General features: G+C 42.2%; 1 protein-coding gene across 1 annotated transcript in view; it reads left to right on the top strand.

Annotated features, from left to right (window-relative positions):
• The first annotated feature begins 6,769 nt into the window (after positions 1-6,769).
• Positions 6,770-12,661, top strand: part of LOC115200128 (type I inositol 1,4,5-trisphosphate 5-phosphatase-like) — a 47,035-nt gene continuing 41,143 nt past the window's right edge. Inside the window, exon 1 of the mRNA XM_029762892.1 lies at positions 6,770-7,248. Coding sequence (XP_029618752.1) covers positions 7,189-7,248 — 60 coding nt within the window. The 5' untranslated portion in view covers positions 6,770-7,188. The remainder of the gene's footprint in view (positions 7,249-12,661) is intronic.

Genomic DNA, 12,661 nt, shown 5'->3' with positions numbered 1-12,661 from the left:
ATAACAAATACTAGATACAAATGATATACTTCTGCCAGGTAAGCATACTTTGCAGTTAACATTTAGTTGAAGGTTTTGGGTAAAGTATTTCTGTCAATCAACAAGACATTTATCACATCAACTAGCTACACAAGAAGTGATGGACAAACGCATGCACCACAGACAAACGGGCAATACTGCTGGAAATTAATTGCCAGATATTGTGTTACATTTGGCTTTAAGCCAATAGTGGCTAACCAGGGGTGGGATAATGTCAATGTTGCATTGATTACTGTAATTTCCGGACTATTAAGCGCACCTGAATATAAGCCGCACCCACTGAATTGTAAAAAATATATTATTTTGAACATAAATAAGCCGCACATGTCTATAAGCCGCAGGTGCCTACCGGTACATTGAAACAAATGAACTTTACACAGGCTTTAACAAAACACGGCTTGTAACAAAAAATAAAAAATTAGCAGTAAGCTGCTGCTGTTTCCAACATCTTATCATCGACTCATTAAGACCAAGCTCCCATGCAGCAGCTCTATTTCCTTTTCCAACAGCCAGATCAATCGCCTTCAACTTGAAAGCTGCATCATATGCATTTCTCCGTGTCTTTGCCATGATGAGGGTGACAAAATGACTACCGTAATCAGAATGATGGGAAGTTTGAGAGCGCTCGATTTAATCTAAACAGTAAACAAAAAAGTTGTTTGACCTTAACCCGTTCGGCAATTTCATTGGTCTAATGTAAGCTTCATGCCGCCCAAAAAACTGAGCACGTCACAGAATGTTTTTTTTTGAGAAAAAAAAATTGAAAGCGGGAAAAATCCATATATTAGCCGCGTCATTGTTTAAGCCGCGAGGTTCAAAGCCTGGGAAAAAAGTTGCGGCTTATAGTCCGGAATTTACGGTAGATAGTAGCTGGGAGCGTGCGGTGTCTAATATTTGTGAGATTTATGATAGTTTGCAGTGGAACATGTGAAAATTGCATGTAGTGTACTTTCAGAATTGTTTGGCGAGCTACTCATAAGTGTGCAGGTAGCTCGTGATCGACCTGTTGGAGACCCCTGGTCCAGGGTGTCTGGGATGAGTGTGTTGATGTGAGCCAAAGCATTTCATGGCTACAGATGTGAGTGCTATGGGGCGATAGTCATTTAGACAGGTTATCTTGGCATTCTTGGGCACAGGGACTATGGTGGTCTGTTTGAAACGTGTACACGTCCTGGTAATCCGTCTGGCCTTGCGGCCTTGGGAATGATAACCTGTTGAAAAGATGTGTGCTAACGTACGATGGTTTGCCTTGGAGGGGGTCCCTGTTCTATATCGATTCATTATCTGGCCATGCACTCAGTGACATGTTGTCCAGCCAGGACTCCTTTCAGCCAGGGAAAATTATTGCCTGTGATTCTGTTGAGACCCCATCCAGTACCCAGGTGGCATCCCAACAGTGAGGAACTGCCTCGGTAGCCTTTCAGGGGAATTTCCCTTTTAGGTGGCTTTGTTTCCACTGCTGATGGACAGGGCAGCATTACGTTCTGCCTCTGTGTGCTGCAATGGCTTCAAATGGATCCATTGACCAGCATACAATACACAGAGGCACAAGAGGAAGCAGTGTGACAACCTCAAACCATGGCATGGTTTACACAACCAACCTTTATCAACTCGTTGCAAGCACTATGGAGAAGATGCTTTCGGCCTCTGCACCCTTTCAGTGCTTTACTATTTTGACTCTTTCTGTGCAAATTCAGACTGAGCCAAGTTCAAGACCAAAATAATGGTTGCAACCCCACTTGGAAGAAAAATACATGGTTAGGAACTGTAAAAGTAACTTTTCGTAGAATGTACTGCATTTAATAAAGATAGTGCTTCTGCTGAGAGCTTCACCTAATCCTTGAATTATCTGGCCTATTCACCACAAGGTTAAACATATTTTTTCCGACCTTCCCCATAGGCCTATGCCATTTTTATACGCTTCCTTAGGTCTGACCGGATTATTCAACAGCTCACCATAATAAGTGGGGTGTCATTTATCCTGTTATCAAGTAAGCCCAATAGAGTAGGCTGTGAGGTCTATGAAAAGCTGAGGTAGGGGCAGAATTCTGCTCTTTCACAATAGTGTATCCCTCAAGAATGTGGCTGTTTTAGTGCAGAACTGTCGATGTAGTGTCTGCTCAAAGATCATCATAGCACAGAGTAAAGCCAAAATGGATCATATTCAGTCAAAACCCTTTACAAACTTCATATTTCTGTCTTGTCAGGCATGGTGGCAGAAAGTGGTGGGCACATGACCAAATGGAGCAAGTCACGAATAAAAGGATGGTGAGATGAGCTCAATCCAATTAAAATCACACCACTCTGCTCTTTTGTTTGCATCATTGAAAATAGTCAACCAGTTATGTTTTACAACAACAGTGTCTGAGTTTGATGGATTATTTAAATCAGAAAACTGCGTCTGGTCTTTCATCTTCTATTCTTTGAACATTTTGCCTAGATTCAGCAGATGGCAAACTGTTGCCAGGCCACTGATAATAACAGATTGTGGATGATGTTAAATCTCTATAAATGAATAGGCTACATGTTGCTTAATTGTTTTTGTTTGAAGTAGCTTAATATCTGGTTTTTGATAGGCCCAACCATTCATAATAATTTCCCCCAGTCTCAGACATGCACGTGTGGGTTATATGCTAATGTGGTAACCTGGGTAGGCTACTAGCTGTATAAATGCTACTACTAGCCTACTGTTTTTAGGGTCTGGATGTGGTTTTAGTAAAACTTGACTAAGAAAAAAGGTAGGCATTAAAGTCCACTCCACCCACTGGGTACAGACATCAATTCAACGGCTATTTCATGTAAATTCAACGTAATTTCGTTGAAATTGTGGAAACAACGTTGATTCAAAACACCGCCTGCGGGAAAGAGGTACTCTGAGTGGACTTTTAGTCCGACTCAGGAGGTGCGCACAACATCCACCGCTTCAGAGTATATTACTCGCTGATGTTCAACACTGGATAATTAAAGGGCAGAGGTGTATGTTTCATGATTAACTACTCATGGTGTGATTGTGATAACATACAGGAACTTAAGTCCTTTTGTTCACCCGACCTAGAATACCTCAATCAAATGCCGACCGTATTACCTCCCAAGAGAATTCTCTTCGGTTATAGTCACAGCCATGTATATTCCCACTCAAGCAGATACCACGACAGCCCTCAAAGAACTTCACTGGACTTTATGCAAACTTGAAACCACATATCTTGAGGCCGCATTTATTGTAGCTGGGGATTTTAACAAAGCAAATTTGAGGAAAACGTTACCAAAGTTCTATCAACACATTGACTGTAGTACTCGCGCTGCTAGAACACTCGACCACTGCTAATCCAACTTCCAGGATGCCTACAAGACCCTCCATTTGGAAAATCTGATCACAACTCAATTTTGCTCCTCCCTTCCTATAGGCAGAAACTCAAACAGGAAGTACCCGTGCTAAGAACTATTCAACACAGGTCTGACCAATCGGAATCCACGCTTCAAGATTGTTTTGATAACGCGGACTTGGATATGTTCTGTGTTGCCTGAGAACAACACAAACTGTCACCGTATCAGTGTATTCGTCTATCAGGAAGTGTATAGGAGATGTTGTACCCACTGACTATTAAAACCTACCCTAACCAGAAACCGTGGCTAGTTGGCAGCATTCACGCAAAACTGAAAGCGCGAACCATCACATTTAAACATGGCAAGGTGACTGGGAATATGGCCGAATACAAACAATGTAGTTATTCCCTCAGTAAGGCAATCAAACAGGAAAAACGTCAGCATAGAGAAAGTGAAGCCGCAATTCAAAGGCTCAGACACGAGACGTGTGTGGCAGGGTCTACAGACAATCATGGACTACAAAGGGAAAACCAGCCACGTCGCGGACCCGGATGTCTTGCTTACTGACAAGCTAAACACCTTCACCCGATTTGGGGATAACACAGTACCACCGACGTGGCCCGCTACCAAGGACTGTGGCCTCTCCTTCTTCGTGGCCAATGTAAGACATTTGAGCGTGTTAACCCAGACGGCATCCCTAGCCGCGTCCTCAGAGCATGCGCAGACCAGCTGGCTGAAGTGTTTACGGACATATTCAACCTCTTCCTATCCCCACATGCTTCAAGATGTCCACCATTGTTCCTGTAACCAAGGTAACTGAACTAAATGACTCACTCGTTGCACTCGCTTCTGTCATCATGAAGTGCTTTGAGAGGCTAGTTAAGGATCATATCACCTCCACCTTAATTGACACCCTAGACCTACTTCAATTTGCTTACCGCTGCAGTAGATCTGCAGATGATGCCATCGCACTGCACACTGCTCTATCCCATCTGGGCAAGAGGAATACCAATGTAAGAATGCTGTTCATTGACTATAGCTCAGCATTCAACACCATGGTACCCTCCAAGCTCATCATTAAGCTTGAGGCCCTGGGTGTGAACCCCACCCTGTGCAACTGGGTCCTGGACTTCCTGAAAGGCCGCCCCCAGGTGGTGAAGGTAGGAAAAAACACCTCCCCTTTGCTGATCCTCAACACTGGGGCCCCACAAAGATGTGTGCTCAGCCCCCTCCTGTACTCCCTATTCACCCATGACTGCATGGCCACGCACAGCTCCAACTCAATCATCAAGTTTGTAGACGACAACAGTAGTAGGCCTGATTACAACAATGATGAGACAGCCTACAGGGAGGAGATGAGGGCCCTGGGAGTGTGGTGCAAGAAAAATAACCTCTAACCCAGTCAACAAAACTAAGGAGCTGATCGTGAACTTCAGGAAACAGCAGAGGTAGCACACATTGACAGTGGATTAGGTGGAAAGCTTCAAGTTCCTCGGAGTACACATCATTGACAAACTGAAATGGTCCACCCACACAGTGTGGTGGTGAAGGCGCAACAGCGCCTCTTCAACCTCAGGAAGCTGAATAAATTTGGCTTGGCACCTAAAACCCACAAACCTTTACAGATGCACAATTGAGAGTATCCTGTCGGGCTGTATAACCGCCTGGTACGGCAACTGCACCGCCCGCAACCGCAGAGCTCTCCAGAGGGTGGTGCGGTCTGCCCAACGCATCACCGGGGGCAAGCTACCTGCCCTCCAGGACACCTACAGCACTGATGTCACAGGGAGGCCAAAAAGATCATCAAGGACAACAACCACCCAAGCCACTGCCTGTCCACCCCACTATCATCCAGAAGGCTAGGTCAGTAGAGGTGCATCAAGGCTGGGACCGAGAGACTGAAAAACAGCTTCTATCTCAAGGCCATCAGACTGTTAAATAGCCAACACTAGCACATTAGAGGCTGCTGCCCTATATACATAGACTTGAAATCACTGTCCATTTTAACAATGGAACACTAGTCACTAATAATGTTTGCATTACTCATCTCATCTGTCTATACTGTATCCTATTCTACTGTATTTTACTCTATGCCGCTCTGACATTGCTTGTCCAAGTATTTATATATTCTAATTCCATTCCTTTTAGATTGTGTATATTGTTAGATATTATTGTACTGTTGGAGCTAGAAACACAAGCATTTCACTACACCCACAATAACATCTGCTAAACACGTATGTGAGAAATAACATTTGATGTGTGCTCACACCTGCTTTACTTAACAAAGGGCACATCTCAATAGGTGATCCGGGTATCCTCATGACATGGCACAAGTGGGCGGGGCAGGGGGGCATTCCTCTTTTGTTCTCCATCTCTCCTCTATTGACAGGTTGGTTGTTTAGCTACAATCAACGCCAAAGATTTGTATAACTAACCCAAGATAGACCACCGCCTGTTTCCAATGGGAGCAAATGAATCATAGTGGGCAGAGCCAAGCACGAGCAAGCGAGAGCCTATTGGCGTGTTCTAGCATGTATTTGCATATTTCTGTTAGGTAACGCCTACTCTGAAGTGCGCATTTGCAATAATTCAATTCGGCCTTGCACTACTAAACAATGCAATTGTTTAAAGCTTTCGCAAAGGGTAAAATCTACAAAACAGAAAACTGTATTGAGATCAAATGTTTAATCGATTAGTAAATTAGCACCTCGCTCCATCTTCTCCCACTGCCGGCCACTGAGTTTCCTCTCACCACCATATTTGGTAATGAGTAGAAACGCCAACAGGATTTCTCAGTTATACATCTGGTGAAATATCTGTCTCGTATCTGTGCTGACGCGTGCGAACTACGGGGCAAAACAGACGGGTGGCTTAGATTGTTGACAACATGTAAACTATATTTCTTCTCCGATGTTTATTGAAAACAGATACATTTGCACAATGAGCACTTGTCTTTCAAATACATCGTTACAGTTGTTGATTACCTAGCATTTGTGCCAAATTAGCATTGACATGAAATCAGTCAAAAGAAGACATGGTATCAATAACTACCTGAAACGAGTCACTTGCGATTCCCCACATGGCAGTTTCTTGTCATTGTTGGTAGCTATCTGGTCATCCAGAATTACAACTCACGAACTTCTGCCCCATTTGAAGCGTGCACATCGTAGTGATATTTGTCATCTAACCCATCAGTTCATGCAAGCAAGCGGGAGACGGATGACATGAGACTGAGGGCACCATCAGACCAACTCCTTCAATGGCCTACTACTCCATGAAGTTTGCACGTGTCTAAAATAAAAATAAAACCTTTTACTCAAAACACATTGTTTTACCCTAGTGGGTGTACATTACTTTATTTACACCTGGGATATTGTTTTTCAGAAATGGTTGGAATGTGTCTTTAATAACTAGGTGCCGTGGGCGGAGCTCCGAAGTTCATGACACAACATTGACAACGACTGCTTGATCTGGTCGCGCGGGGCAGAAGGAACTGTTCTGGGGCAGGCAGCAGATTCCAGGTATAAATCCAATTACAACGAAGACCGATATAAATCCTGTCCTGCTATTTCTCAGCAGTCATGGAAGAGAAGTCTATCCTTGAGCAGGAGTTAAGACGACGGACGACTCCCGCCATCAACCAAAAGCGGGCAAGTTAAAAACAGCAGAAACAAATGATCAAGATGAATTATACGACCGACTTCTTCAGCGACATATACAATACAGCACGGTATCAGTAAGCTGTTTGTAACACACGCAAAGGATTTGACCATCGCGTCTAACGGAGTTCTTCCCGCGGACTATTTCTGGAATTCGATCGTTATCATGGAAATGTACACTGACGTCCTACTTGTTACGGCAAATGTTGGATCATTATTCGACAATGTAAGTATTAAACACATGTTTACTTGACTATATACTGTTTTAAGTCATTTTGAATGGCGATTATCCAATTTTCCAGTGGAACCGCGAGATTCCTATGTAAGCAGTTAGATCTGCTAGAGAACACTAGAACCGTACAAGACCAAATTCTACTGCCTGTAACAACATTCCATAGATTCGAATGGAGACATTCAAATCCCACAGGCTGTCATCTGGCATGCGATCCAATCCACTATATAAAATGAGTTATTTTTCAACATCAGGCTTCCTTGGACTATTCATTTTCATCATGAAAACCATTTTATTTATGTAGCCTAAATGGTTTATTTTCAATCGATATGTGGATCATAACTTTGAAGTCAGTTAACGCGCTGTAGCTGCGCCTTGGGACACTTATTGCGGCTTCTGACGACATAATTGTTTTGTTATTTACTTCGATCGGCCTATACAACTGCAAGTCCTCTGCCTCGTTATCCTCATCCCGTATTTATCGAGTTTTTTTGCGGCATGATTATTGAGGTTGCGTGCATGTTCTCACATCAGATCCGCGGAGAGAACCATTAAGCAACAACGGGTCCCAGACAGTTTAAATCAAACAGGAAATTGATGGCGTGCAACAACGTCACATTTAAAGGAGAAGTTCACTATTTTTTAAAATATTTTTTTTACAACTTGATGTTTGACTCACCCTGGAAGTAGTCTATGGGCCAGGATAAACTGTAGTCTATGCTTCTGTTTTTGATAGGGCAATATTTAGATTTCTGCCTAAATAGATGTAACTATTTTTCATGGACATAAATAATAACTGGCAGTGTTGCATCATTTTAGAAAGGTCTAGTCTGGAACTCACCTTCCTGGTAAAAATTGTTTATACATTGCTGAGGTGTACTCACTTTTGAAGACACAAGCTCAAGTACATAGTACACACACTACAAATATTGTGAAATTATGAAAAATCATGATTCCCCCCCCCCATTCAACAAAAGTGGGGCAATAGGGCTTGAAATGACAAATGCGTTCTAAATACAGTAACAATAAAATGATAAACAACTTACTATACGATTTCACCTTATAACTGTCAAATATGATCATAAAGTACAATATTGGCACCATTTCCACTGAGCTGCAGACACCATTGAAATATGTGCAGGCTTGTTAACAACTGGGCAATTCGATGGTAACGGAATGAGACTCCGATTTTTCACTTAAAATGTATGCCAAACAAAAACCATTTAAAAGTTTAACAAACCATACATAGTTCAGTGCACAATAACTACTTTTAACAATTTTCACTGAACATTTTACAAAACACATTTACTTAAAACCTCTTATGGACAGGCATTCCGCTATAGTAGAGCCTGGCGCGAAATACGAAAAACATTAAAAATGCTATAATTTCAATTTCTCAAACATATGACTATTTTACACCATTTGAAAGATAAGACTCTCCTTTATCTAACCACATTGTCTGATTTCAAAAAGGCTTTACAGCGAAAGCAAAACATTAGATTATGTCAGGAGAGTACCCAGCCAGAAATAATCACACACCCATTTTTCATGCAAGCATATATGTCACAAAAACCACAGCTAAATGCAGCACTAACCTTTGATGATCTTCATCAGATGACACTCCTAGGACATTATGTTATACAGTACATGCATGTTTTGTTCAATCGTTCATATTTATATCAAAAACCATCTTTTTACATTAGCATGTTTTGTTCAAAACTAGCATACCCACCGCAAACTTCCGGTGAGTTTACTAAATTACTCATGATTAACGGTGACAAAAAAACATAACAATTGTATAAATTATAGATACAGAACTCCTTTATGCAATCGCGGTGTCAGATTTTAAAATAGCTTTTCGGTGAAAGCACATTTTGCAATTTTCTGAGTAGATATCACGGCTAGCTAATTTGACACCCACCAAGTTTGGCCCTCACCAAACTCAGATTTACTATAAGAAAAATTGGATTACCTTTGCTGTTCTTCATCAGAATGCACTCCCAGGACTTCTACTTCAACAACAAATGTTGTTTTAGTTCGAAATAATCCATAGTTATATCCAAATAGCTCCGTTTTGTTCGTGCGTTCAAGTCACTATCTGAAGGGGGACGCGCCGGTGCGTTTCGTGACAAAAAATGTCAAAATATTCCATTACCGTACTTCGAAGCATGTCAAACGCTGTTTAAAATCAATTTTTATGCGATTTTTCTCGTAAAACAGCGATAATATTCCAAGCGGGCGACGACGTATTCGTTCAAACACTGAAAGAAAAAAATGGAGTCGTCTCGTGCACGAGCGCCTCAGTGTCATTGTTCCCAGAAGGACCACTCACCAAAACCCCTGCTGTTTTTTTGCCCAGAGACTGCAGAGCTATCATTCCACTTTCTGGTGCCTTCCTAGAGCCAATGGAAGCCTTAGAAAATGTCACATTACAGCACAGAGGCTGTATTTTCGATAGAGAGGCTATAGAAGGACAAGAAATGGTCAGACAGGGCACTTCCCGTATAGAATCTTCTCAGGTTTTGGCCTGCCATATGAGTTCTGTTGTACTCACAGACACCATTCAAACAGTTTTAGAAACTTTAGAGTGTTTTCTATCCAAATCTACTAATTATATGCATATTCTATCCGGCCGTGAAAATACTGCCCCCTATCCCAAACAGGTTAAAGAAATGTGCAGTTGCAAAGTTTTTCGGTAAAATCTCCCTTAGTTTGTTTAGTGACCAGATTATCGAAAACCTTAAATATCTGCTTTGAATTAAGATTCAAAGATCTCTGCAGAAAGAATAAGGTGCCAGCTATGACATGACACCTTGAGTTTGAAAAACAATGATTTTGGTTATTGAACTACAGTAAGTGAAGTGGATTTACACCCAGTAACAGAGTTAACAGTGGTAACAGAATTTTCTTCATGGGTCCCTGATCCCATGAAGTCCCTGATCATGGGTCCCTGATCTGAAATGCATAATTATGGATATAAATGTCATTCTCTTCATGGGGATGTATCCTAAATAGGTAGAAATATGCAATATCGGAGTCTCATTCCGTTACCATCGAATTGCCCAGTTGTTAACAAGCCTGCACATATTTCAATGGTGTCAGCAATATGCATATTTGGGTATTATTCTACACACTGGCTATTATTTTAATGAGCTCTGCCACCAAACAACCAAATTTGGTTGGTTTGAATTGAACCAAATATGAACCAGTCAAAGACGTCCATGTTTCACAAGTTTGGACATCAAAGTACAGAAGAGCTCAGTATAGTACATTACAGCACAGTAGAATAAAGTCTAGTTCAAGTCAAATGTTTGTTTTCAATTAAAATGGTCAATCACAGGAGGGTACTTCATTGTTACTCAGAGATGATTTGATATTGCGATTAAAGTCTGCATCGGACTTAAGAAACATCAAACATGGAGTTGATTTCAGTTGTTTTGGACATTACAACATGACATTTAGCAGATGCTTTTATCCAAAGCAACTTTTCCCCCCCATTTTCGTATGGGTGGGTTCCACTGTCTCATATTCCCCTATCCATGCTCTACCAACTGAGCTACAGAGGACTATGTATTCTATCCATGCTCTACCAACTGAGCTACAGAGGACTATGTATTCTATCCATGCTCTACAAACTGAGCTACAGAGGACTATGTATTCTATCCATGCTCTACCAACTGAGCTACAGAGGACTATGTATTTGGGGGGGGGGGGAATGACTTGCTCACATGCCCCATCACTTCCATTTATTTTTAGCTAGCGGTGGCAAAGGTTAGCTGAACTTTGTAATGGATGTTTAAGGAACTGAACCATGGATTGCCTTTACTCCTGGCCCATAGACTAGTTTCAGGCTGAGGAACCATCTACCATCAAGTTGTAAAATAGTGAACTTGTCCATTTTAAGTTATTGCAGCGAAAGTGCAGTGCACAACTTTTTATCAGTCACCAAGCTCCCTCCGCTTCAACTACTGCAGAAGCCAGTGATTTGATATCATTTGTAACCTAGGCTACAGTGTTGGCAGTTAGATTTGTATGCCTATAGCATATTGTTTCAATAACGTGGGCCTAACACCTGCTATTACTGTGTAACAACATATCAAAACAATGCTGGTACCAGAGTAGGCCTACAGTGTTACTACATAAGTATTTTACACATGTATAGACTGAAATGTAGACTATGATTATGGTCAGCATGGAATTGCCCAGACTTGAGTGTCACTTGAAGTAATTATATTGCATAACAGCAACTCACATTATGCACACTGTGCAGTAGCCTAAAGCAATTACCTCTTTTCCCTAGACAACATTTATTGTGAATTTACTTATTTCCTTTCATTCTGAGGAAGGCTGTGACAAACACTGTGAGGCTAAAATGTTTGCACGAAATTTTACTTTCTTTGAACTAATTCAGATTTTCCACTAAATCTGGCCAAATATTTCAAGAGACTAGTGGTGGGAACACTAACACTAAGGTAACCTGCCTAAATGACTACCGACCCGTGGCACTTACGTCTGTAGCCATGAAATGCTTTGAAAGGCTGGTCATTGCTCACATCAACACCATTATCCCAGAAACCCTAGACCCACTCCAATTTGCATACCGCACCAACAGATCCACAGATGATGCAATCTCTATTGCACTCCACACTGCCCTTTCCCACCTGGACAAAAGGAACACCTATGTGAGAATTCTATTAATTGACTACAGCTCAGCATTCAACACCATAGTGCCCTCAAAGCTCATCACTAAGCTAAGAATCCTGGGATTAAACACCTCCCTCTGCAAATGGATCCTGGACTTCCTGCCGGGCCGCCCCCAGGTGGTAAGGGTAGGTAACAACACATCCACACGCTGATCCTCAACACAGGGGCCCCTCAGGTGTGTGTGCTCAGTCCCCTCCTGTACTCCCTGTTCACTCATGACTGCATGGTCAGGCATGACTCCAACACTATCATTAAGTTTGCTGATGACACAACAATGGTAGGCCTGATCACCGACAATGATGAGACAGCCTATAGGGAGGAGGTCATAGACCTGACCGTGTGGTGCAAGGCTAACAACCTCTCCCTCAACGTAATCAAGACAAAAGAGATGATTGTGGACTACAGGAAAAGGAGGACTGAGCACACCCCCATTCTCATCGACGGGGCTGTAGTGGAGCAGGTTGAGAGCTTCAAGTTCCTTGGTGTCCACATCCCCAACAAACTAACATGGTCCAAGCACTCCAAGACAATCGTGAAGAGGGTACGACAAAACCTATTCCCCCTCGGGAGACTGAAAAGATTTGGCATGGGTCCTCAGATCCTCAAAATATTTTACAGCTACACCATCGAGAGCATCCTGACCTGTTGCATCACTGCCTGGTATGGCAACTGCTCGGCCTTCAGACACAGGGCACTACAGAGT

The sequence above is a fragment of the Salmo trutta genome, chromosome 9 (genome assembly GCF_901001165.1).
Source record: "Salmo trutta chromosome 9, fSalTru1.1, whole genome shotgun sequence".
Classification (NCBI taxonomy): domain Eukaryota; kingdom Metazoa; phylum Chordata; class Actinopteri; order Salmoniformes; family Salmonidae; genus Salmo; species Salmo trutta.
Note: the sequence above shows the minus strand (reverse complement) of the source record. Positions and strands in the feature narration are given on the sequence as shown.